This window comes from Prionailurus viverrinus, chromosome B2 (assembly GCF_022837055.1).
Source record: "Prionailurus viverrinus isolate Anna chromosome B2, UM_Priviv_1.0, whole genome shotgun sequence".
Classification (NCBI taxonomy): Eukaryota; Metazoa; Chordata; class Mammalia; order Carnivora; family Felidae; genus Prionailurus; species Prionailurus viverrinus.
Genome location: NC_062565.1, coordinates 35,866,794 through 35,894,405, shown reverse-complemented (window position 1 = coordinate 35,894,405; position 27,612 = coordinate 35,866,794). Strand labels below are relative to the sequence as shown.

General features: G+C 44.5%; 2 protein-coding genes across 3 annotated transcripts in view; both read right to left on the bottom strand.

Moving 5' to 3' along the window:
• RNF8 (ring finger protein 8) overlaps positions 1 to 8,462 on the bottom strand; it is a 33,465-nt gene extending 25,003 nt beyond the window's left edge. The window contains exons 1-2 of one of the 2 annotated variants that reach the window (XM_047859112.1): positions 8,210 to 8,462; positions 2,175 to 2,303 (exon numbers count right to left, since the gene is read on the bottom strand). In XM_047859112.1, coding sequence (XP_047715068.1) covers positions 2,175 to 2,303; positions 8,210 to 8,320 — 240 coding nt within the window. In that variant the 5' untranslated portion in view covers positions 8,321 to 8,462. The remainder of the gene's footprint in view (positions 1 to 2,174; positions 2,304 to 8,209) is intronic. The other variant, XM_047859111.1, reaches the window with a different exon arrangement.
• Positions 8,463 to 24,383: 15,921 nt separating this feature from the next.
• TBC1D22B (TBC1 domain family member 22B) overlaps positions 24,384 to 27,612 on the bottom strand; it is a 79,110-nt gene continuing 75,881 nt past the window's right edge. Inside the window, exon 13 of the mRNA XM_047859108.1 lies at positions 24,384 to 26,508. Within this exon, the coding sequence (XP_047715064.1) occupies positions 26,380 to 26,508 (129 nt within the window). The 3' untranslated portion in view covers positions 24,384 to 26,379. The remainder of the gene's footprint in view (positions 26,509 to 27,612) is intronic.

Sequence of the window (27,612 nt, the reverse complement as noted above, 5' to 3'; positions counted from 1 at the left end):
GCTGCCTCTATAACAGCTCGCTGCAAAACAAATGCTAAGCGCTATTTTCGCCTTATTTTGTAAAAGTGAAAATCCTCTTCTGATTTCTTTTAGTTATAGCAAATACAGGTACCAATGTAGGTCTCTTGTAAAAGCAAAACGTAGGATAGATAATGTGAACTTTCCAAAAGCAGGACATATCTGTATAGCAAATCACTGCATACCTCCTTGGTGTTTGACAACAGGACATAGTAGAGACTTATTTGAGTTCCAGCCCTGGTTCATTCATTCACTTCAACAGTCAGTTAGAAGGCCCCTGGGCAAGTCAATTTATCTCCCTGGGCTTCAGATTCATCTGTTCCCAGAAGAGATTAACCTTGATCATCTCTAAGGCCCCCTTTCAGTGCCAATTTCTATTCTGCTCATAATGTCTTGCCAAGAGTGCCAAACCAATTTACTTAGCACTTATACTCTCTTCTTCAATATAGTGCCAACGCAACTTAATTCTAGTCAGGAAGGTACTTTCTCAACAGCTTAAATCTAGCAGTTTTAAGTATGCAAAATGAGGCAGGCCTGCAGGATACCTGTGAGACTGTGAATTATAATAAGAAATATACATTTGGCCTTTATCCCTGTTTCTAAGCACGGAGCTCCTAACAACTCTTGGAATTTCCTAACTGGTGAGACGGAAAGGCGTCTTTTGTTATGCTAATGAGGCAACTTTGGGACCATCCCAGGTCACCTAAGGATGGGGGTCTAATTGCTAGGGGAACCAACTAAGTAACCAGAGGGTTGAAACTTTCAGTCCCACCCCTCAACTTCCTGGGAAGGGAGAGGGACTGGTCGTTGAAGTGATTACCAACAGCCAATGATTTAATCAATCATGCTGTGTTATAGAGCCTCCACAAAAACTCAAAAGGATGGGTTCAGGGAGCTTCTGGGTTGGTGACTATATGGAGGTGTTGAGGGAGTGGAATACCCATATAGGACATGAAAGCCTTGTGCCCTTTCCTGTATACCTTGCCCTACACATCTCCTCTGTCTGGATGTTCATCTGAATTCCTTACCATATCCTTTCATAATAAACTGGTAAACTTAAGTAAATGTTTCCCTGAGTTCTGTGAGCCACTCTAGCTAACTAATCAAATCCAAAGGGGAAGGAGGTCATTAGAACCAGTTGGTTCCAGTTGGTTAGAAGTACAAGTAAACAACTTGGACTTGTGACTGGCATCTGAAGTCCAAGGAAGGGGTCCCTGAAGCCTCCAATCTACAGCTGTTGGTCAGGAGCATAGGGGTTAACCTATGGAATCTGATGCTATCAGAACTGAGTTGAATAGTAAGTAGGACTCCAAGCTGGTGTCCCAAGCACTGCTTGGTGGTGGGAGGGTGACTGCACCCACCTCAGAATTGGTCTCAGAACCATTTAATACCCTTCTTTCTAACAGGTGTCTTTACACTCCTTTCAACCAGAGCAACGTAAGATGGCATCTGAAGACATTTCATACTTCCTAATTTTTAGCTATCAACATGAGAATTTCTCTCATGGCACAATCTCTATTTTCACCATATCCCTGAGTGCTTGTATATCTATCTGCTCATTAGGCACTTCCTAATTGCTGGGCTTTACACACTATTTCACCTCCCTTAGTATTCACACCAGACCAGTGATTTTCAAAGTTATTCAAAGGAAATCTTCCTCAAAACATGAATATGTAAAACAGATTAAAAAGGGGGTGGGAAGTATTTGCTCTGATTGAAAGGAATAGGGAAGGGAAGGAGCTAAGTCCAGTCAGCTCAGCTCCCTCCTCCTCCCAGTGCTCTGAACCATAGGTGTACTCCAGAATATTCATCAGATTTCCAAGGTCTCTGGACCTATGACTCACAAAGGCCAATTCCCCCAGTAACTTAGTCTAGTTTCTGGAGCAGGACCTACTGCTCCAATTCAGGTATTCCCTTCAAAGTAAAATACTTTCATTCAAGTCATTAGAAATTATTTTGGTATAATCTAATCCCTGGCAGCATACAGAAATGTCTGTCTCCAAAGAAGAAAACTGGGTGGCTGGGGAGAAGATATTACTTTTGAGCCTTTTAACTTTGTATCATGTACTACCTATGCAAAAAAAAAAAAAAAAAAAAGGAATTTAAAAATAAACAAAAATTTAGTAAAGTCAACAGGCATCTATGTATTCCTGTACCTTGTTGTCCATAATTGTCCACTGGCCCTCGACATTCTGCTTCAAAACACAGTGGTTTCGGGAAATCATCAGAGGGCAGATTTTTGATACCAGTTGGTATGTGACACCAAATCCTCGCCCTATAGTCACCTAGGAAGACAACAATGTAAGAGACATAATCAGTCATTCTGCTGAACAGGGAGGTCCTTTACAATCTTGTCAACCAGCAATATGCACATGTCCTGACTTATGAAACCAGACTCTCATGAAACCCAATCTCATCAGCTATCTCCTTCAGCTACCATGGGAGCCATCAGGTAGAAAAAAGCAAGTTCTGACATGAAGAAACAGCTGAATGAAGTTAATCATGGAATGTCAGGGTTGGGAGGACGCTGAAATGTCATGAGATGGAGGAAAACCTTTCCACACACCCCAATCAATTAGTCTTAAACACTGCCAATAACTATAACATCTATACAAGACCGCTGCTCCAATTTTTTAATGGTCCTGACTTAGCATCCTTCTCCCTATAAATTCCATCCTTTGGCCTGAGCACCATGAAAAAATCTCCCATCCTCCTTCCACTTGACAGCTATAAAGTATCTACCTAGTCTTTTCTTGGCCCTATGTTCCCAGTTACTTCAACCTAACTCCCATGGCATATGTTTGAGTCTCTTTGCTATCCTAATAGATCTGTGAAGAGACTCCTGGTTTATTTTTATTCCTGGGTGCCATATTAAAAAAATAATTTTTGTAACACAGTCAAATGCAAGTATCACTTTCCCAGTTCTAGATATTATCACTGGAGCATATAAATTGCATTAGCTTTCACGGCAGATCTATCACACTGCCAATGTATCCTCAGGCTTAGGAATGATTAAATTTCTTGGTCTAACCCTCCCCCAAGAATTGCTATGCTAAGTCATGTCTCTTCTGTCCTATACTCGACTAGTTGGCAAATTTGGATTCGAGTGCAGGACCTTACATTGATTCCTATTAAATTCCATCTTGTTAGTTCAGCCTATCACATGAGCTTGTCAAGACCTTTCTGAATTTTTAATCTGCCATCAGACATACTCAATATCCCTTCCAGCTTTGACTCATCTACCAAACTGATATGAGACCCTCTCTACATTCATTTAGGGCACAGATAAAAATATTGAAACAGGATGTAGCCAAAGGCAAAGCTCCCAGGAAAGCCTAGTAAACATTATACCAAACAATCTGGGTATACCTTTAACCAGTTGTAATTCAACCAAGAGTCTTTGCATCAAGTTCATATTTTCTATCTTATCCATGAGAAGACATCATGAGAGCCTCTGGAAAAGGTTGCAAAGAAGCCTCAATTCCCATCCATCACACTTTCCTGATAGACCAGTTTAGTTTATAATAACTCTGTCAAGGAAGAAAATGAAATTCTCCCGAGATTTAGATCTTAGAATCCCCTGCTTATTCTTCTTGGTGCACAAGCCACCTCTTTAATGACCCATACCACAACCAGAGCTGAGAACATTAAGCCAAATGGTCTGTGGTTTGGTATAAGCTACCCATTTTGCTCCTTTTGAAAATCTTTCAGAATCATGCCTGTCCTCCTCAGTCCCTCAAGGACCACCATGACTCTCCTTGCCCCAATCTATTCTTCCCCTCAAACTCTCAGTAACTGACACCACCATGCAAGCAACTGCTTAGCCCCAAACCAAGGAGCCATCTTTGATTCTTCTCTGTCCCTCATCCTGACATTAAAATCATCAGCAAATTCTGCTGGTTGTAATTCAAATATATCCTAAATCTGTTCATTTCTCTCTACGGCCAATACCTTGGTCCAAACAACCTGACCTCCACCAGTTAGGCTGTTCTTGTTCCTGCCCTGCACTCCCTGACTCAGACTAACTTCGTTCTTCACACAGCAGCTGCAGTGGTATCATACAAACTCTAAATCAGATCATTTCCCTTCTTTTCAAACTACATTCATGATCCAAACTCCCTTCCATAGCCTATAAGGCCTGAATGTCCTAACCCCCTCCACCTCTTTAGTCTTACCTCACACCACAGACAGAAACACTCACCACTGCCTGAGGGTCTTTTCACAAGTCCCCTCTACTTGGAACACTCTTGTCTGAGACATCTGCACAGGCTCCTTCTCATCTTTCAAGTTTCAGCTCCCCAAGGGCCTACCCCGATTACCCTAGAGTTGTTGCCTGCTCCCTCCCCGACCACTGCATTCCTTCATGTTGTTAGCATGCACTTGTCACAATCCAAAATTACCTTGTTTGCTTTACCTATTTATTCCTCCCCCCTTACTAGAATATAAATTTCGTGAGCAGGGACCTTATCTGTCTCGTGTACCACTGTTTCTGTACCTGAGACAGCACTTAGTAAGAGTTTGTGAGTGGAAGAATAAAGAGCTTATGCATCCTCCCAGATTCTAGGATGAGCATTTTTTAGCTCAGAAGTTGGAAACTCAGTTATTACCTCTGAAAACTATGGAGCAGCAGCCAGGAACTCTTACAATCTGACTTAAGTTCTTTAGTTCTTCGAACAGTTTGCCAGAAATCCCATTTGTTATCCAAGTTCCTCAGAATTAACATATATATCCTTCAAAAATGGAATGTTTAGGGGCACCTGGCTGGCACAATCAGTAGAGCATGTGACTTTTTACAGTTTATTTATTTATTTTGAGAGACAGCAAAAAAAACAAGCACGCATGAGTGGGGGAGGGGCAGAGGGAAAGGGAGAGAGAATCCCAAGCAGGCTTGGTGACAGCACAGAGCCAGGTGCGGAGCTCGATCTCATAATCAAACCATGAGATCATGACCTGAGCCACAATCAAGAGTCAGACACTTAACTAACTCAGCCACTTAGGCACCCCTCAGTCAGTAGAGCACGTGATTCTTGATCTCAGGGCTATGAGTTCAAGCCCCATGCTGGGCATGTAGCTTATTTTTAAAAGTTAATTAATTTTTTTTTTAAATGAAACATTTAAGGGTTTATCTGTCATCCATATTCAGTAAGAATTTTCATGTAGGTAGCTTTATTTCTAATAAAGGAAGTATTCCATAGCCTATTTTAATACTTATGGAGAGACAGCCAGACAGCCCTTGACAACTGCCTGGGTAAAGCATTACAGAAAAGGGAGATGAATGTCTATTTTTTTTGAAATTGCCTCCTGCAGACTCTGAATCCATGAACGTAAGGAATCATTCTTTTTTGTCCTTCCCTTTACTGTCTGTTCCTAGAATTTACCTTCGTACACCAAGGTTAAAGAGTCTGTGGTGAGTTTATCCAGATATTCCAGCACCATTTGCACATGAAAGTAAACTTTGCAAGGGAACGGAGTGCCAATAAACCACCAATGCATATGTTGGGGGTTGTTTCTATTTACAACAATTTTGCAATCCTTACCCACTTTTGCTGCTATCCCATTCCTCCCAGGGATGATTCCTATTGTTTCCCAAATGGCCAGCAAATACTGTAGAACCGTCCTTTCCCTGTTTTCAACCCCTTTAGCCCAAAAACCTTCATGAAAACCTAATTTGTTTTTCCACCAAACTCTCTGGATTGATTTAAGAAGTTTAAGGACAGTGCTTGGCTAGCTCAGTTGGTGGGAGATGCAACTCTTGATCTCCGGGTCATGAGTTTGTGCCCCATGTTAGGTGTAGAGATTACTTAAAAAAACAAAAACAGGGGCACCTGGGTAGCTCAGTCGGTTAAGCTTCCAACTCTTGATTTCTGCTCAGGTCATGATCTCCTGGTTTGTAAGCTAAAGCCCCGCATCGGGCTCTGCTCTGACAGCTCAGAGCCTGTTTGGGATTCTCTCCCTTTCTCTCTCTCTCAAAAAATAAATAAATAAATAAACATTAAAAAACAAAACAAACAAAAGCCTTCTTTGAAAAAAAGAAGTTTAAGGACTTCTTCAGTTGACTTCAGTCAATTTACTACTATGTTCCATTCAGTGAAATGAGAGGAATCTTGTTTTATTGTTTTATCTGGGAAATCTAAGACTTTAAAGGGAACTGGAAAGGCAGGAAACTAACTCCGTTATAACTAAATGCTATCGGCACACTTAAATCTTGTGCACACCGCACACCACTCTGTGTTACGGTTTGGGGGCCACTACGATAAGTAAGACTTCATCTCTCGCCTAGATTCAGACTTCTCTTCATACACACTGCAGGCTACGCTCCAACGACTTCTTAACACCTGACCTTGCAGACAGCCAGGCCTGGCAGGTCGCTCACACATGCCCCTAGAGCAAGTCGGTCCTCCCACTATGTCTTTACCTTTCACGATGGTTTGTATGGGTCTCTTCCCATAGCAGTGGCCCTACACAAAATTAACCAAGAGTTTAAAATATGTGTAGGAGTACTTTACAATTCCTCTTGTCTTTGCTGCAGCAGCTTTCATTCTTTCTGCCCACAACTCCTACTCCTACTCCCCGTCCTGGGGCTACCAAGCTATTGACAAGTAATGAATTAATCCTCATCAATTGAATCTGAATGTTAACATTTGACTAACTTTACAAGGCTGAGCGTGAGTGTGGTACACTTGCAAGGCTCACGTTAAGCAACACATGTAAAAGCCCAAACCCAATACAAAATAAGGTGCAGCTCCCATTATCCAGGTGTTGGCGTCTTCATTTGTTAACTTCATTTGTTAACCTTCCCAAAGGGAAAATGCTTTTGGAAAAAGGCGTGCAGGGGAAGGTCAATGCTCAAGCTAAAAGAAGGAAGCAGCTGGTGGAGGGGTTGATTAGTATGATTAATATGGACTTTAGGTACTGATACCTGGTTAGAAAAAGAGGGCAGGGGTGTCTTTCTGGTGTTCTTCAAATCACAGCACACAAGGAACCCTTTAAAACCTCCTAATCCAGCAAGCTAAGGCTGGACCTGAACCCCTCCTCCGACCGGAGGAACAACTGTTCTGGGAGAGTACTAAGTAATCCGTATCTTGGTACTTGATTGGACAGCCTGCGTGGATGTTCTCCGCCTTCCCAGTGTAAAACTGTGCTTCCCCATTCAAGCAATAAACTCTTGACGGCAAAGTCGCTCTTATCAGTCCGTCTCACGATACACGAAAAACCATAAATAATAAATACGTGGAAGACGGAACTCAGACTATATTGCTGAGAGAAAAAAGCCTAATCAAACACACATCACCGTCAAAAGACTTATCTTTCATACAAACTATTCCCCGCATCCAAATCGTCGCCAGTCACAAGCTGCTCCCTGATCCAGCTCTGCTTCCCAAGCTGACTGAACCCTAATCCGCTCAGCCCCCTCTCCGAACACCCTAAGCCCCCACCCCAGCAAGCCCCCAAGTGGAAGCGCGCCTCGTCCGTCCTCTTTGTTTCTCCGGTGTGCACGGAGGAGCGCCCCAGAGAACACCACGGGCGGCCTCTGGCGAGGACAGATCCGCTGTTTCCGAATCCCCACCCCCAACCCGTCTGAGGGGGCGCCGCTCGCCGCACGGAGACGCACGCGACGACTGCAGACCCGCCCACGGGGTCAATTTACCTCAAGAGAGGGGAACGCGGGCATTTTCACGTTAAAGTCGAGGCACCGTAAGGGACGTGACCTGCAGCTCGGGTCTTTTTCGACACAAAACTTGACAAAGTTCCTGCTCTCCCGCTGCCCCCCACCGCCTCCCGGGACACCGCTCCGTGCAATCGACACGGGGGCTGTCCCAGGGCCCTCCCCCTCGAACCCCCAGCCGGTCCACACGTCCTCCACGCCCACCCCACGCCAAGCCCCTCCACCAGCTCCTTCCGGCAACCCCGGCTTCAGCCCCGGCTCGCCCCGCAGGCCCCGGCTTCCCTCAAAGGGGCCATCTTTTCTTCCGCGCGGTCCTACCTCCACACAAACACCTCGCCCCCCTCAACCGCCCGCCCCAGAACCCCTTTCTCCCCTCCCCCAGGACCCCCCTCCTCATATCCCTTCCCTCTAACCCGCTCCCACCTGCCCTTCTCCATTCATCTCTCCCACCCGGACGCCCCGGCTGCCTCCCGGCCCTGCTTCCTCAACCCCCTAAGGCTCCCTCAAGGACCCCCTCCTCCTCACCTCGTTTCCGTCCTCGAGCAGCAGCCACTCAGCGTCCATCCCCACTCGTCGCAAACACCAACTCCGGCCACCGGCGCGGTCTCCCGTGACCAACGAGCCGGGCTCCCCCATAGCCCACTCGGCCCCGGGATCGCGGTCAGCACAGAGCGAGACCCCCACCCGGGTTCCCGCCGCCTCTCGGCTTCGGCGCCGGCGCCATACCTAAACAACAGACAGAAGCAATCGCTACGCGCTCGCGATCGATGCGAACACCCGCTAGGGCTCAGCGCCCCCGCCCGCCCAGCCAGCAAGGCCGAGTCACTGCGCCTGCGCCGGAGCGAGGGCGGCGAGGACCGCGCAGGTGTGAAAGCTATCTAGCCCCAGGTGGGGCGGGGTCGCCGTGGAGCTGCGCCTCTCCAGCTGCAGCCCCACCACCCCAGTAGAAGCCGCCCCCGACCGGAGTCTCTTACCCGCTCCTCTTTAAAATTTTTATTTTGCCTTATGACGAGCTTTCATGATCGCTAAAGCTGTAACCAACTTTTAAACAACTTGTGATCATTTTAAAATATGGTAAGTCTGGGGGCACCTGGCTGGCTCAGTGTGTACAGGGTGCGACTCTTGATCTCCGCGGTGAGTTCAAGCCCCCCGTTGGTTGCAGACCTTACAAAAAGAGAGAGAAAGAAAGAAAGAAGAAAAGAAAGAACCACATTGAGTCGAGTCCGTTTCCGAAGTAGCATCTGTGTTGCATGACCTCCTTTTACTACTGAATTTTTCAAAACTTATAGTAAACAAATCAATGAGGCAGAAATCAGTTACTGAGACCTGAGAGAATTTGAGGGGTGATAGAAATGTTCCGAAACGATTGTCGTGATTGCACAGTTGTATACATTTAGTGAAGAGTCACAGAAGCATTACATACACTCCCTCCCAATCGACGAATTTTATGGTATTTAGCTCATCCTCAATAAAGCTGTGTTAAAACACACACACACACACACACACACACACACACACACACCCTTCAAATTCTTTCCTTTGACTCTCCAGTATAGTGTGGTAGCTCTTCCCTGTAATGAGTACCTCTGTGATAACTCAACACCCCCTTTTGTCTTCTCCATTTGAATCACACAAAGCACAACAGTAAAAGGCTAACATTTGTGGAGAACCAAGTGCCAAGTACTGAACCACGCACCCTACACACCGTATCTTAACATGCTCCTCACAAACAGTATGATAGTGGTTACAATTATAGTTCTTATTTTAAGGTTCATGAGAAAAGAGGCACAGAGAAGTTTAGCAACCGTCTCGAAGTAACAAGTTACACGGTAGAGTAGAATGCCAATTCAGTTCCGTTTCCAGGACCTAATTTTCTAACCATGGTTGCAAACCCAGCGTGGAGTTTTATCTGGGTGGCATTGTCGAGCATGTTTGGCCTGTGAGGTCACAGAGGGCCAGGAAAATTGGTGGGAGCCACAACTGCACTCGTGCAGATGCTCCCCTAGGCTCTGGACTCCATGTCTGTTGGTGCCTCCATTCCAGCTTAGCATTCTGTCCCAGGGACAGCAAGCGCATCTAGAGGCCATCCTGACATTTAGTTGGCATGTCTCCTTAAGCTCTTCTTGGCTGTGACAGTTTCTCAGACTTACTTTGTTTTTGATGACCTTGACAGTTTTTGAGACTTACCTGGCCAGGTGTTTTGTAGAATGTCCCTCAATTGAGATTTGTCTGGTGTTTGTTTGTCTGGCATGAGAAGCCTAGACTGAGGATATAGGTTTAGGGAAGAAGACGACAGAGGTTAAATGTCATTCTCATCACATCATACTGGGGGTGCATGCTATCAACAGGAATTATCACTATAGGTGTTAATCATGATCATCTGGCTGAGAGAATGTTTGTCAGGTTTCTCTTCTGTAAAGTTACTGTCTCTCCCCTCTTCTAATACTGTGCTTTTTGGAAGTCACTACACACAGCCCACACTAAGGAGTGGGTGGCCCAGTCAGTTAAGCATCCAGCTTCTTCAGCTCAGGTCTTGATCTCACAGTTTGTGGGTTCAAGCCCTGCATCAGGCTCTGTGCTGACAGCTCGGAGCCTGGAGCCTGCTTTAGAATCTGTGTTTCTCTTTCTCTGCCCCTCCTCCACTTGTTCTCTCCCTCCCTCCCTCCCTCACTCTCTCTCTCTCTCTCTCTCTCTCTCTCTCTCTCTCTGTCTCTGTCTCAAAAATAAATAAATGGGGCTCCTGAGTGGTTCAGTCTGTTAAGCGTCTGACTTCAGCTCAGATCATGATCTCACAGTTCATGAGTTCCAGCCCCACGTAGGGCTCTGTGCTGACAGCTCAGAACCTGGAGCCTGCTTTGGATTCTGTGTCTCCCTCGGTCTCTGCCCCTCCCCTGCTCACTCACGCACGCACACACTTTCTCTCTTTCTCTCTCTCACAAAAATAAATAAACATTAAATTTTTTAAAATAAAAAATAAATAAATATTTAAAATAAAAAGGAGTGGGGATTTATGTTCTACTTCCTGAAGAGCAGGGTACCTACATAAATTGCTTATAATTCTGCATGGGAGATTTGCCTCTTCTCCCCCATTTATTTATTGAATCATTTATTCATATTGGTATGGACCCATGGATGTTTATTTTATACTTTGTGTTATAATCCAATACCACTTTATTTATTTTGTTACTCAGATTGTTCCTACTTTGGCTACATTGTCCCTTTGACATACTTCCATCACTGTGTTTTATTTTGATTGAGCACATCCTTACTCTCCAGCGCAAGATGCTCTAGACCTAGAATCGGCCATTTCTCCAAGGAGGCCTGCTTCCTTTTATTGGGAAATGGTGCTATAAACCAAGATCTGGACACTAGGTGTGCTTGTTGCCATTGGAATGTTATCACTTCTAGTTTGTCTCAGCTGACAGGGAAGTAAATATTTGTATGAATACTAACTCCTCTATATCCACATATCTATGGATGTTTACTATATATGTATGCATTTATTCATATTATGTTACATGCATTTATGTATATATGTAGTAATACATATATCTCCATCTGTAAGTTAAAGGTGTGCATACTGATGTCTTACAACTCTAATGCATTACCACCTGGCACCTAGATCATTCTAGTCATCCCCCACCCTTGTTTATCTGCAACCTTCCACTCCAAAAATGCCATCCATTTACTTAATTTCCATTAAGCATGTCATTTCCTGTATACATGTATAGTGTTTCCAGAATTGCTAACCAATACACCCTTGGGAAACACTCTATTAACTAGAGTACACGACCCATGAACAAGTCTTTAGCTTTTAGTCTTAAAGACTTCACTCATTTCCAAAGTTACTTAGGTCAGCACCCTATTCCCCACCCCCTTCAAAGAGGTTGTTTCCTAGTTAGATTCTTTTGTCACAGTCTGAATTCTATCTGGGATCCCCTGACCTCCCACAATGATCTTTTAAAATTCATATACATCGAGGGTGCCCTGGTGGCTCAGTCAGTTGAGCTTCCAGCTTTGGCTCAGGTCATGATCTCACGGTTTGTGAGTCTGAGCCCCACATCTGGCTCCCTGCTGTCAGTGCAGAGCCCGCTTCAGATCCTCTGTCCCCCCCTCCCCGCCCCTCCCTCACTCATGCTCTCTCTCTCTCAAAGATAAACACATTTAAAAAACAAAATAAAATTCATATACATTAAGGTTCACTTTCATAATGTAAAGTTCCATGAGTTTTTGGCACATGCATAGTGTCATGTTTTATAGTATCATAGAGAATAGTTTCATCACCCTAAAAAGTCTCCTGTGCTCACCTATTTGGCCCTCCTCCACCCCTGTACCTTGTTTGTTTTATTTAACAACATATCCTGGAGATCACTCCATAGCAGTATGGACCTATATTCCTTCTTCCCCTTTATGGCCGTGGATCACTCCATTGTACAGATGTACCATTGCTTCTTCCACCAGTCCTTGAATGATACACAGTTTGCCTCTTTCTAGTCTTTCGTTATCGTAAACAGCCCGGCAATGAATTAGTAGGTACCACTTATGAGTATTAGATGCTTTTCACATATTATCTTACTTAATCCTCATCACCATCCTACAACGTAGTTCCACTTACCTATGAGAAACCTGAGACTACTAGGTTGCCCAAGGTCTTCTCACCATGAACTTCTTTTTTTTTTTAACATTGATTTATTTTTGAGACAGAGAGAGACAGAGCATGAACAGGGGAGGGTCAGAGAGAGAGGAAGACACAGAATCCAAAGCAGGCTCCAAGCTCTGAGCTGTCAGCACAGAGCCCGACGCGGGGCTCAAACTCACAGACCGCGAGATCATGACCTGAGCCGAAGTCGGACGCCTAACCGACTGAGCCACCCAGGCGCCCCATCCGTGAACTTCTTGAGAGTCATGTCTGGTTTTCAGTTGTATTCCTGAAATTTTAATTGACTAAATAAATGCAACTCAACTAGTAAATGGCAGTGCTGGGAACTGAAGCCATGGCTCGAGCTTGGACTTATCTACCCCAAAGGCTGAACACCTTACGGTCTAGCAGTGATCTCTAAGGTGGAATGGTCCCCCAGGGAGTACACAAGATGACCCATTTGCTTGTGGGAAGAATATGTTAGGATGTCTAGGTTATTATCCCATCCTTTAAAAAAAAAGTTCATTTTTGTGAATATTCTATATTCACATAAAAAGACAACATAGAGGATACAGACTTTATACAAATAAATAAATACACATATATTGGGCTTTTTGCTCAGACCTTCTTTTGCTGCTAAGAATGCATGGTCAAAATGGTTTGGAGATACTGCCTTCTAAGATTTGGGGATTTTATTAACTCTACCTCCCCTGTTTATTCCCTTATAACAGTGAATCTCAACTGGGGGCAATTTTGCCCCCCAGAGGACATTTAACAATATCTGGGAGCACTTCTTATTGTCATGACCGGGGCAGGGGTGTTACTGGCATACGGTGAGTAGAAGCCAGGGATGCTGCAAAACATCCTACAAATCACAGGACAGTCCCACAACAAGCATCATCCAGTCCAACATGCCAATAGTGATAAGGTTGAGAAGACTTGCATTATACCCATCTCAGGAGGGAATAATGGAGAGGAAAGAAAGAGCAGGATGCAGAAAAGGAACTAGGGTGTTATCTGTATCCGTGGATCTGACACTTGTCTCATTACATACGCTCAATTTTGGTGAATCACACTGAGCTGAGGAGTGTTAGAAAGAGTTGATAGTGGAGAGGCTTGGGAAGTAAGAAAGGAAAACAAGAAGAGGAGGAAGCACAAGGCAAGAAGAAGGAAGGAAAAGGGAGGAAAGAAATAACGGAAAGGAGGGGTACCTGGGTGGCTCAGTCGGTTAAGCGTCCGACTTCAGATCAGGTCATGATCTCACAGCTTGTGAGTTTGAGCCCCGCATCGGTCTGTGCTGACAGCCCAGAGCCTGGATCCTGCTTTGGATTCTGTGTCTCCCTCCCTCACTCTGCCCATCTCCTGCTCACGCTCTGTCCCTCTCTCTCAAAACACAAGCATTAAAAAATATTTTAAAAATATGGAAAGGAAGTGGGGCAGACTGTTTTCCAAGATGATTATAAGATCTCCCATCCCACATACTCTTAACAATATGACATCGACACTCCTAACTTGGGAGATGGCATCAATATTTCCTCCCCTGGAATCTAGGTGGGCATGTGACACCAGCAGAAATGATGTTATGCCATAAAAGATAATACAGTTTCCACATGACCTTTTTTGGGATGCTCTTGGAACCCAGTCACCAAAAGGAAGTGGTGAGAACAAACACACGAAGAGGCCATGTGCCGATGTTCTGGCCAATAGCTCCAATTGAGGTCCCAGCTGATAACCAGCATCAACTGCTACACATGGGTATTAAGGCACCCCTAGATGACACCAGCCCCCAACGGTGAATCAACCCTAGCCTTTGAGTCTTTCCAGCTGAGGCCCCAGACCTCATGGAATAGTGACTCCTGAATTGTCATCCCTGTTGTACCACACCTGAGTTCCTGCCCCAGAGTCTGTGAGCATAACACGATGGTTGCGTTAAATCACTTAGTTTTGGGGTGGTTTGTTATACAGCAATACAGAACTAGAACAGGAAAGGTGGGAGGGGGGTGCTGCTGGCCAGTCATTAGTTATCTGTTTATATATCAGGGTAATACTAGCAACTGTAACATACAAACCCTGAGTTTCAGTGGTTTAGTACAATAGAAGTTATTTCTTACTCACGTAAGCGTTCAGTGCAGTGTTCCTGGTTTATGGACAGCCTGTCACTAAATCATTCAGGATGGGGCGCCTAGGTGGTTCAGTCAGCTAAGTGTCCAACTTCGGCTCAGGTCATGATCTCGTGGTTCATGAGTTCAAGACCCACATCGGGCTCTGTGCTGACAGCTCGGACCCTGGAGCCTGTTTCAGATTCTGCGTCTCCCTCTCTCTCTGTCCCTCCCCTGCTTGTGCTCTCTCTCTTTCTCAAAAATAAACATTAAAAATTTTTTTAAAAAATCATTCAGGAACTCAGATCTCTTTCATCCTGTGGCTTCTCTATTTCCCAGAGCTTGGAGTGTTCTGTATCTACAAAGCAACACAGGGGAAAGACAGAATGAAGAAGGCACACCTGCTTCTTAACTGTCTTGTCCCCAAAGTTACATTCTCTCTGCTCATATTTTATTGAAGAGAATTGGTCACATGATCCTACTTAGACCTAAGAAATGTTGGGAAATGTAATCCCTGGTTGATCAGCCAGTTCACAGAAACTATTCTACACCGTGGAAAGAGGAACATGAATTCTGATGGGCAGCTAGCTGACTCTGGCAGACTTTAGAATTCAAGTTTATGAATTGAAATGATGATCCTAACAAAGCTTTCTCTTCCTCTTCTTCTCTCCCATCTCCTTGCTTTTTATCTCCCTGGAATAGAGGTGGAATAGAAGGATGGAGTATCATGATCACATTTTGGCCCCTCTGTGGATTTTGTGAAAGGTCAGCCCTTAATTTGGTGGGAAATTAGATGCTATTGTGGCATGACAGTGAGATGTGTGGAGGTTGGAGCCAAGTTGCCCAAGTTCTAATCCTGGCTCAGCTGCTTATTAGATATGAGACCTCAGGCAAGTTATTTGACTTCTTCAAGCCTCCATTTCCCTATTTATAAGACAAGGGTGATGATAAGGATAACACTCAACTTATAGGATTGTTATGAGGATTAATCTGGTGAATTCCTATAAGATAGTTTTGCTTGGTACCGAGTAAGTACCCTATAATTGTTAGCTACTATTATAGAAGAATGGAGCTTCAGCTTCTGCAGAAGCCACCTCCTATAGGTATAAAGTCTATCTCCCTGTGCCTTCTCTATGTTTTCTTGTCTAAGAGACATGGAAAAAAATGTGTCCCCCTCTTTAAATTGGCTTATTATAAAGTTAGAAGTCCCTTGAATCAGTTTTAGACTTTTATTACCCATCTCCAAGCAAGATGGTTTTGTGTTTTGTTTTTTTTAAACGTCTAAAGCAAATAGTTCCCAATGTGAGCAAGCGTTGTCCATTTTGGGGGCACAGCTCTGCCGGTTGATTTAAAGCGTGGTTCCCCTGTGTGAGGTTCAATAAAGGTGAAGTGGAACTTTTTTATTATGATTTCAAAAGATTGAGCAGAGAAGAAAAGGGTCTTGATATAGCATCTCAAGCAAAGTCCTGTGTTTCTCCTTCAGTCTCTCTAATCCTGAGATCACAGGCCAACTTTTCAATAGACTGCTACATTTAGTCATCCTGGGGGTGGGGTGGGCCGTGATTACACAGATGGGTTCTCTAGACTTGGAGGAATTCAGAGTGACTGAGGGGAGGTAAAATCCCAGATGGAGTGATCCAGCCTTAGTGTGTGTGTGTGTGTGTGTGTGTGTGCATGCGCGTGTGCATGTGATGGGGAGGTAGGGTTAATGGCTCCACAGTCTCATTCACTCTACCTTTTCTTTTACTCATTTATTCTACTATTTCTTCTCTGCCCACCCCCAAATGTAAGACTCTGTGCTGAAGGAATCAGGGAAATATGTCTCTTATTTTTGAAAGGGAATGTTTTAGAAAACCAGAAGTAGGTGAGGAAGGAAAAAGGCACTATCTGCTTTGGACAGCTTGTGTATTAACTGCTATTTTATGTAAACAGGGTTTTAAGTATAGGGTTTGTAAGATATTTCTGATACCTTTAATCAAGTTTATTATATTTTGGAAGTGCTTATAATGACTCATCGAGTTTACGGTATTCTGGAGGTATTGTGATCAGGAATTAAGGTGGATGTTTTAGAGGTTCTTGAAAGTAGTGCTGTGGGAAACCACCACATTCCTTTCTGGTTGCGGCTCTGGCTGTTTCTTTAAGCATCCTTTAACTTGCCAAGGATCAGTATCCATTTCAAATATTTATTACCCATCTGATTTTACTGAAGGGGAGAGGGAGAGAGGAAAAGAGGAGGTAGATAAGAGGGAGGGAAAGAGGCAGCAGAAATCAGGTATCAATAATTACTACCTCGTTTTCTTCTTCTGACAGAGTTGGCTTCAGGCTGTTTATTTTGCAAGTAATACATGGGATTAGGTAGCTAATATAAAATAGGCTTGGGGTGACTTACAACTGAATCCTATCACTCTGAGTTGGCTATATTTGGACTACAGAAAAACCCAAAAAGCAAAAATCCCTAATTCAACTCACCTTTGTCTAGGGTTGGGGAAAGGGGGGGGGGGGAGAGTGGCAATGTTTCTCACATGGAGAACCTTGAGTTCTATAATCCAAGGTTATAATGCAATTCTCATCACACTTTTTCGACTTAACAAATTCACTGCATTATCAGCTGTGGCATTTATTATTCAGGACTTGTGGAAATGTGCTTATTTTAGCCAGCAGCAGGTTTATTTCTTCCATTTCAGTAATAACACGCAGAGTTGTGTTTTTCAAACTCAAGTTAACACTCAGTAATGAGTCTTAACCAGCATTAAAAAATTTTTGTTGGTTTATTCATTTTTAAAAAAATTTTTTAACATTTATTTATTTTTGAGAGACAGACGTATGTGGGAGAGGGACAGACACACACACACACACACACACACACACACACACAGAATCCAAAGCAGGCTTCAGGCTCCAAGCTGTCAGCACAGAGCCCGATGTGGGGCTTGAACCCAAGAACCCCGAGATCATGACCTGAGTCCAAGTCTGATGCTCAACTGACTGAGTCACCCAGGCGCCCCCATGTTTATTCATTTTTGAGAGAGAAAGAGAGAGAGAGAGAGAGAGGCAGAGAGAGAGGGAGACACAGAATCCAAAGCAGGCTCCAGGCTCTAAGCTATCAGCACAGAGCCTGATGCAGGGCTCAAACTCACAAACTGTGACATCATGACCTGAGCCAGAGTTGGACGCTTAATCAACTAAGCCACAAGGCACCCCTAGCATTAAAAAAAAAAAAAATGGAATAAAACAGGTCACAGGCCACCATGTATAGAAACAGTATGTACTGTTGTGAAATGTCTGTTGTTCATATTTGTGTGTGTGTGTGTCTGTGTCCTGGGCTCAATGTAAAGTGTGTTTTTTACTGTAGGTTGTGGTCAAAGACGGTTGGAGGATTTCTGGTGCCAGACAAGAAGGAGTAAGCCCACTGCAGTCTCTCTCTGCTGCTTATTATGACTAAAAATTCTGGACAAACTAACACTGAGAACTCTGTGAAGTAAACAAGCAGGGAAATTAGGGAGGGAGTCAAAGCTTGAAGAAGCTATCTGTAGGGGGTGAGTTTCTAAAAAATTTTCCATCTTGGGGCGCCTGGGGGCTCAGTAGGTTAAGCTACTGACTTCGGCTCAGGTCATGATCTCATGGTTCGTGAGTTCAGGCCCCACGTTGGGCTCTGTGCTGACAGCTTGGAGCTTGCAGCCTGCTTGGGATTCTGTGTCTCCCTCTCTCTCTGCCCCTCCCCCCTCATGCTCTGTTTCCCTCTCTCTTAAAAATAAACATTAAAAAAAAGTTTTTTTTTTCCATCTTTACTCTCACAGCTTTGACTTGAGATTAGGTCCCAGTTAAGTGGCTTCCCAGTAGCACTGGCAAAAAAAATGAGAGAAACCCAAAAGAAAACAACTCTTGTTTCTTCTACTCTATTCACACTTTTGACACCATATGTGTGGGGTTTTTTTTTTCCCCCACATCAACCAATTCTCCAGCTCTCTGGATGGCAACAGGATGTCCTACAATTCAATTCTGACACTACCTGGAGCTAGCACAGACCCCACAGGTTATGGGCTCCATCCCAAAAGACTGCCCCTACTTCAGATGCCAGTCATATGCCCCAGGTTGTCACTTGTGTCTTTTCCAAGTGGCTACAAATTAGGGGGTTCCCATAACCCCTTCCTCAGGTTTGATAATTTGCTACAATGGCTCACAGAACTCAGAGAAGTCCTTACTTACACTTACTGGTCTATCACAAAGGAACAGCCAGATAAAGTACACAAGGTGAGGTCTGGAAGGGTCCTGAGCACAGGTGTTTCTGTCCCTGTGGAGTCGGGATGCATCACTCTTCCTAGCACATGGATGTGTTCACCAGCCCAGAAGCTCTGTGAACCTCTTTGGTAAGGGTTTTTAAAGCAGGTTTCATCACGTAGCCATAACTGATTAATAACTCAATCTCCAGCCCCTCTCCCTTCCCCAAAGGATGAGGATGGGCTGAAAGTTCCAAGCTTACAATCATGGCTTGATCTTTCTGATGACCAGCCACCCATTTTGAAGTTATCCAGGAGCTCACCATGAGTCACTTCAAAATATAAGGTGAACAAAAGACGCTTCTATCACTCAGGCAATTCCAAGGGTTTTAGGAGCTCTGTGTCAGGGACTGGGGGAAGAGACCAAATATATATTTCTTATGTCACAAACCACATCTCCCTGACCCGATGACTTGGTTAAAGGGTCTCTGCGAGCCAGAGAGTGTGGGGGGAACTATAATTAATTTTTTCTCTTCTGGACCTGTCACAAGGGCAGGACTAAATCGTGCAGCAGTGGTGGCACTAGTGTGGGCAGCAGAAAATTCAAGAGAAACACTATCATTCCGGCTGACTAGGAAACAGAGCACCAGGGAACCAAAGAGTACAAGGGGGAATCCCAGAAAGAAGCCAGCTAGAGAGGGGATCCCAATTCTGTGTATGAACTGGCACAAGATTTGCATGGTGAAAACAAACCCAAAGTAGCATAGCAAAGCCTCTGAAAAACTGAAATGACACTAGAACAATGGCCCTCAGAAGATGAGAGAGAACTTGCCATTTAAACCTAACTGGGTTGCCCGGAATTCAAGCTGTATCACAAAGCTGTAATCATCAAGACAGTATGGTACTGGCACAAAAACAGACATTGAGATCAATGGAACAGAATAGAGAACCCAGAAATGGACCCACAAATGTATGGCCAACTAATCTTTGACAAAGCAGGAAAGAATATCCAATGGAATAGAGACAGTCTCTTCAGCAAGTGGTCCTGGGAAAACTGGACAGTGACATGCAGAAAAATGAACCTGGGCCACTTTCTTACACCATACACAAAAATAAACTCAAAATGGATGAAAGACCTAAATGTAAGACAGGAAGTCATCAAAATCCTTGAGGAGAAAGCAGGCAAAAACCTCCTTGATGTTGGCCGCAGCAACTTCTTACTCAACGTGTCTCCAGAGGCAAGGGAAACAAAAGCAAAAATGAACTATTGGGACCTCATCAAAATAAAAAGCTCTGCACAGTGAAGGAAACAATCAGCAAAACTAAAGGGCAACCGATGCAAAGAGAAGATATTTGCAAATGACACATCAGATTAAAGGTTAGTATCCAAAATCTATAAAGAACTTATCAAACTTAACACCCCCAAAACAAATAATCCAGTGAAGAAATGGGCAAAAGACATGAATAGGCACTTCTCCAAAGAAGACATCCAGATGGCCAACCGACACATGAAGAAATGCTCAACATCACTCATCATCAGGGAAATACAAATAAAAACCACAATGAGATACCACCTCTCACCTGTCAGAATGGCTAACATTAACAACTCAGGTAACAACAGATGTTGGTGAGGGTACGGAGAAAGAGAGTCTCTTTCACACTGCTGGTGGGAATGCAAACCGGTGCAGCCATTCTGAAAACAGTATGGAGGTTCCTCAAAAAATTAAAAATAGAACTACCCTATGACCCAGCAATTGCACTACTAGGTATTTATCCAAAGGATACAGGGATGCTGTTTTGAAGGGGCACATGTACCCCAATGTTTATAGCAGTACTGTCAACAATAGGCAAAGTACGAAAGAGCCCAAATGTCCATCGACAGAAGAAAAGCAAAAATAATATAAAAACAGGGAGGGGGACAAAACATAAGAGACTCTTAAATATGGAGAACAAACAGAGGGTTGCTGGAGGGGTTGTGGGAGGGGGGATGGGCTACATGGGTAAGAAGCATTAAAGAATCTACTCCTGAAATCATTGTTGCACTATATGCTAACTTGGATGTAAATTAAAAAACAAAAACAAAAACAAAAAAACAGCCACATCTTAAACTTACCAAGTTGTGCACATTAAATATGTATAGTTTTTTGTATGTCAATCATTTGTCAATAAAGTGGTTAAAAAAAAAAAAAACCTAACTGGGTTGCCTACTAAAACAAAGCAAAATGAAGTCAGTGCTTTCTAGAGCAGAGATCAGCAAACTTTCTCCATAAAAGACCAGCAAGTAAAATATTTTTAAGCTTTGTGGGCCATACAGTCTATCACAACTACTCAACTCTGCTACTGGAGTGTCAAAGAAGCCAAAAACAAGAGGTAATGAATAAGTATTGCTGTGTTTCAATAAAACTTTATTTATAAAAAGAGGAAGAGGGTTGGATTTGGCCCACAGGCCATAGTTTGCTGACCCTTGCTCTAGGGGATTTTAGTAAGACCAAGACTCTCACATATAACGTTCAAAATGTCCAGGATACAGTCCAAAATTACTCAACATTCAAAGATGTAGGAAAAGGTGGTCAATTTTTATGAGGAAAGCCAATTGAAAGATGTCAACCCCAAGATGAGACAGATGTTAAAAATGCCAGACAAAAATGTAAAACAGGTATTACAGCTATGCTTCATGAGGTAAAAGTAAACACACTTGAAATGAAGGGAAAACTCAGGAGAGAAACAGGAGCCACAAAAAAAAAAAAAAAATCAAATGGAAATATTAGGACCAAAGCCTGCAATACCTGAAGTACAAATTCATGGGCACCTGGGTGGCTCAGTCCATTAAACGTCTGACTCCTGATTTCGGCTCAGGTCATGATCTCACGGTTTGTGAGTTCAAGCCCCGCATCGGGATCTGTGCTGATCAAGCAGAACCTGATGGGATTCTCTATCTTTGCCTCTCCCCCACTCATGCGCTGTCTCTCCCTCTCTCTCACTAATAAATAAATAAATAAACTTTAAAAAAAATTCACTATACGGGCTTGGGATGCCTGGGTGGCTCAGTTGGTTGGTTGTCTGACTTCAGCTCAGGTCATGATCTCCCAGTTTGTGGGTTCAAGCCTCGCATTAGGCTCACTGTTGTCAGTGCAGGGCTTGCTTTGGATATCCTCTGTTCCCCTCCCTTTGCCCCTCCCCCACTCATGCTCTCTCAAAATTGAATAAACTTAAAAAAAAAATTCACTGTGTGGGCTTAGTGTAGAATGGAGATGACAGAAAAGGAGTCAATGGACTTAAAGACAGACAAAAAGAAAGTTCTTAATCTGAAGAACAGAAAGGAGAAAAAGTGAAAAAATAAAACAGAACCTGAGGAAGTATGGGTCTAACATTCACATCATTAGAGTCCCAAGGGAGGATTGAGACTGGTGCAGAAAAATACATATATATTTGAAGAATAATAGCTGAAGGCTTCTCAAACTTGGTGAAAGACATACAACTATAGATTCAAGGAACTCAAATCCCAAGTAGGATAAATGCAGCAAAACAAAGCAAAACGAAACAACCAAAAAAACACACAAAAAACCCAAAGCTCCAAAAACAAAAATAACCCCCCCAAACAATCCACAATTCAGATACACTATCAAACTTCTGAAACCCAAAGGGAAAAAAAAAATCTTAGAAGCAGTCTGAGAAAAAACATATTCCTCAGAATATCAAAAATAGAATTACCGTATGGTCCAGTAATTCTGCTTATGGGTATATACCCCAAAGAACTGAAAGCAAGGTCTTTAAGTATTTACACAACTGTGTTCACAGCAGCGTTATTCTCGATGGCCAAAAAATGTAAGACCACTGACGGATGGAAACAAAATATGGTGTGTGTGTGCGTGCCCACGTGCGTGTTGGAATATTATTCAGCCTTAAAAAAAAGGAAGGATGGGGCGCCTGGGTGGCTCAGTCGGTTAAGTGTCTGACTTCGGCTCAGGTCATGATCTCACATTCTGTGGGTTTGAGCCCCATATGGGGCTCTGTGCTAGCAGCTCAGAGCTTGGAGCCTCCTTGGGATTCTGTGTCTCCCTCTCTTTCTGCCCCTCCCATGCTCACGCTCTCATTCTTAAAAATAAACATAATTTTTTTTTTTTAAAAAAGGAAGGATATTCTGATACATGCTACAACATAGGTGAACCTTGAGGACATTACGAAGTAAAATAAGCCAATCAAAAAACCCCATATACTGTATTGTTCACTTACATAACTTACCTAGAGTCGGCAAATTCAGAGAGACAGAAAGTGGAATGGCAGTTGCCGGCTGTAAGGAGGCGGAAATGGGGAGCTGTCGTTTAATGGAGACGGAGTTCTAGTTTTGCAAGATGAAACGAGTTGTGGTGATGGTCGCACAACGATGCAAATGGACTTATCCCTACTGACCTGTACACTTAAAAATGACTAAGATGGCAAGCTATGTTCTGTGCATATTGCCACAATTTTTAAAAACACAGTCTGAGGGGCGCCTGGGTGGTGCAGTCGGTTAAGCGTCCGACTTCAGCCACGTCACGATCTCGCGGTCCATGAGTTCGAGCCCCTCGTCAGGCTCTGGGCTGATGGCTCAGAGCCTGGAGCCTGTTTCCGATTCTGTGTCTCCCTCTCTCTCTGCCCCTCCCCTGTTCATGCTCTGTCTCTCTCTGTCCCAAAAAGTTGAAAAAAAAAAAAAAAACCAAAAAACCACAGTCTGAGAAAAATAATGGAATTAAATATAGAACAGCGATCTCAATGACTGTGGATTTCTCATCAGAAACTGTGGAAGAGACAGTGGAATGACATCTTTAAAGCGCCAGAATAACTATACCTAGAGAAAATATATTCAGGACTGAAGGCAAAATAAAGACCATTCTCAGATGAAGGAACACTAAGAGAATTTCTCGAGAACGTTTTTCAGGCAGAAGGGAAATCAGTTTCAGAGGGGATGTTGAAGGTTAAGGAATGAAGGAGGAATCGCTTCTCGGCCTTTTGGCTAAGATCAAGCGGAGGAATGAAGGAGGGAACGTAAATGGTTAAGTGTCTCCTCTCAGGTTCTTTAAGATATGTGTATCTACTGAGGGCAAAAAATTGTTGATTTTGAGCCAGGCATATGGCCGCCTGGAACAGACTATTCCTCCAACCTCCCTTACAACGAGGTGTGACCTACTGTGGGACTAAGTTCCGCTCCCCGAGTTGTAAAAGGAGGTATTAAGGGGCAGCTTTCTGGAACATTCCTTAAGATACTGCTGACACATTTTTTTTTTCATTCCCTTTTCTCTGTCCCTTCTTTATCCATCCTGTTGCTTGGAAAGTGGATGCAGTGGCTGGCGTGGCAGCCCCATCTTCCCCGGTGAAGACCGCGAGGCGGAGTCCAGAATCCTAAAGACTCTGTGAAACAGACCCATCATCCTAGCCCTGGGTGGTCTCCTTTTGGACTTTGATGTGAGGCAGAAGGTATGCTCCCTTGGTGTGTAAGCCACCGTTACGTCTGGGTTCCTGTAGCGTGTTGCTGCATTTGACCCTAAGATAGCTCCTAATTGCTGAAACCAAGCAACACTCTCGAATGAATCCAGGGAGAAGTTCTGGGTGAGGAAACCATCCAAGTGTTTCTCACAGCACTTGGCGTATGGCGAGGTGCTCTGTAAATGTCCGTGGTTAGGTACCATGTGGCTCAGTTTTGTATTGTCCACAGTATCCAGCACAGAGTCGATGCGCCATCCTCCGAGACCGCCTTCTGACTCTCGGTCGATCCCCGGCTTGCCCTATGGAAAATGTGTCCCCCATCCTTACTGGCATCAGCAAGAAAAACCTGACCGAAGGGCACGCCTTAGGTTCCAGGTTACACAAATCCATGGGAGAAAAATCAGCAGTGGAGGAGGAAATACACTATTTATTTACAATTCTTTCACTTTATCCACAATTTCCATACAAACATAAAAACTAAAAAAATAAAACCACCACTTGGGAACACAAGTGTCTTTCTTTAATTAGTCCGGTTGAGGGAGGGTCACCGCCCTCTTGCTCTGTGAAGGAGACTACTGAGGCACACTGAAGGGGAACAGGAGAAGGTTGGGAAGAATGCCTGAGAAACAGCTCCAGATGAGAAATGTAACACGCCAGCGTGGTGGAGCTTCACTGGCGGAGACTCAAGGGCGTCACCCACTGGGGACACTGACCGGCTTCCCAAGAGGACGACGGCTCCTTGCCACCATCCCCCCCGCCTCTCCACTACGGAACTCTAGAAATCAAACACACCTCACGCATCTCATGAGCGGTGTGGGGTATGGTGGTGACAGTGGGGGACGCTGGATGCTTCTCTCGGAGAAGAGCCCTCAACCCCAGGGAGACACAGGAAACCCCTTTCTCCTTGGCACTGATGAGTCAGTCACAGCTATGTCTTGAATACAACGCTGACTTAAAACGGAAAAACAAAAGCTCTCCCCCAGCATCCTGGGGAAAGGGAAGGGCTGAAAACATGCTCTCTGGGAGGTGGCTAGGGGTGAGGGGTGGGGGGCAGGGGGGCTCTGTCTGCCCAACAGGGGGAAGGAGTGGGGCTGACGCTCCACAAAGACCCGGGGAGGGGTGGGGAGAGGGGGAGACAGAAAAACTCAGCCGCTGACGCTTGGGACGGCCACCGCTGGTTGTCACAGCAGCTCCATCTGCTCAGCGCCACTTGCTCTGGCAGACGCCCACCCGCTCCCTCACAGGGGGGGCCCAGAAACCGACCTGGAGGCGCTGGGCCCACCTGCCTGGCGACGTCATCTGTGCTAGTGACCTAGATTGCTTTCACATGTTGATGCACATTATAAATATAAAATCATATCTGCTACAAAGAGGACGTATATTTGTACATCTTTACCCATATACATAATAACACAATTTACACATAATATCTTGGAGTGGGTCATCATGGAAAAAGGGTTTGGAGAGGTAAAAAGCCCCTTCTCCCTCCCCCTGCCCTGATCCTTCTCAAGGGATGCTTATATACTTGGTCACCGAGGGGCCCTTCCCAGCGGGTCGTGACAGGGCTGGTCTGGACACATGAATTCGGACACGTAACTAAATGCCGATGGGTGTGGATGCCCACGTACACACATGAACGCAGGCACACATACAGACATCTGGTGAGAAAAGGAAAACTAAAATTCCTAGCCCTTGGGTGTAGGCCTCTTCCCAGACTTATAAGCATCAGTGCCTCCTCTATCTGAGAACAACAGTCTAAAACTGCCCCTCACCGGCTCACACGAGGGCAGAGGGGGAAGGGCTAGGAACCAGGGAGGGAGGGGAGGGGGAGGGGCCAGGAGTCTTTTGAAAACATAAGGCGTTTTTTGACCTGTGATCAAATGAAACCATGTCACAAAAAGCAACGGCATCAGTTGGGGCCGGGAGGCAAGAGACAGTCCGTCCATGTAGGGACAATGTGAGTTGAGACCCTGAGCCTTCCCCTTCTTCTGTCCAGTTTCTTTTAAAGGGGCAGACAACCCTGTACCTCCTTTCCTGTCCTCTCCCAGAGCTGGGCCCATCCACATGTCATGGAATACTGATAGTGGTCCAAGAAACATATCCAGAGACATGGAGTGGTGGACAGGCACGCCAAAGAGTTAAGACCTGGGCGGCGGATGTGAGCTTTTTACAGCAGGAGTGGTTCCTGGCCTGAGTCCACGGCTCGCACAGTGGCCACAGTGATCAGATTGCCATCAGAGATGGGGACAGTCTGGGTCCCCCCTGGGGAGACAGCACCTATCGGCGGTAGTGATTGGGGGCATCGGCAAACATGTACTTCAGTCTGTACGCCTCGGCGAGCAGTAGCCCAATCTCTTCGTTGCCCCAATGGATCGTAGGTAGGTTTTGTAGCAGCATCAGGAGACCCTGGAATGCAAGAAAGACGTTTTTATCATCCCGGGACTACAGACCAGGGGACCAGCAGGCCCTGGGACGGGGTCCCTTCCTCCTGGATCACACACATCCCGCAAGGTCGGGCTCCCCCCTCCAGAGCAGCACACATCTCCGGGCCCCCAGTTCACCTTCAGAAAGCCCTGAAAAGCCTCTGCTAATTTTCCGATATCCACTAGCACCTGCCTCTTTGAACAATATTATAAACAGAGAACGACACCGACAAATAAGGATATTTAAAAGAGAAAAATAATCTCCCTCATCATCCAAACATACTCTCTTCATTTCCAAGTACTGCTTTTCAGTCTTTTTCTCACACGCATATTTCTTTAAACAGCTGTAATCATAATTATGATTTTATGCTTTTTAATCATCTTCTTTCTCTAGAATTTTAGTGTCTTTCCATGCAGCCTTCAAAGCTGACTATTCTCAGGGTTAGTATGTAGCTATACCCAAATGTACTCAACCATTTATCTTTTGTTAGATACTTAATTTGCTTCCTTTAAAAATAACATTTATTAAAAAAAACCCTCACTTATTCATATTCATAAATGCATAACCTTATGCATTTGACATATTTCTCCTAATCGAGTGTTCACTTGTAATCACTATATTTAGCTTCTTCCTTGTTCTCCAAAGACTGTCCTGTCCTCAACCTACTGGTCCAGCTCCTTTCCTACTAACCCAGTATACATGCCTCGTCCAGCTAGGCCCATTTCAGCCAGATTTATCTGTGCCTCCGTGGTTTAGTTTACTTGGTTCCTTTCACTTGGAATACCTTTCCTTTTCCCCTCTGCCTACCTCAATCCTATTCAGTTCTCAAAGCCCAGGTCCCTCTAACAGTTCCCATAGAGACACCCTATTAAAGAGGATAACAGAATAAAAAGCGAATGTGAGGTTTTCTCTGTAATTTATTTACCCATGTTGTTGCTGCTGCTTCATGTTGTTTTTCTTTCTCTTTTTTTTAAGTTGATTTACTTATTTATTCTTAAATAATCTCTACACCCAATGTGGGGCTCGAACCCACAACCCCGAGATCAAGAGTCACATGGTCTTCCAACCAGGCCAGCCAGGCACCCC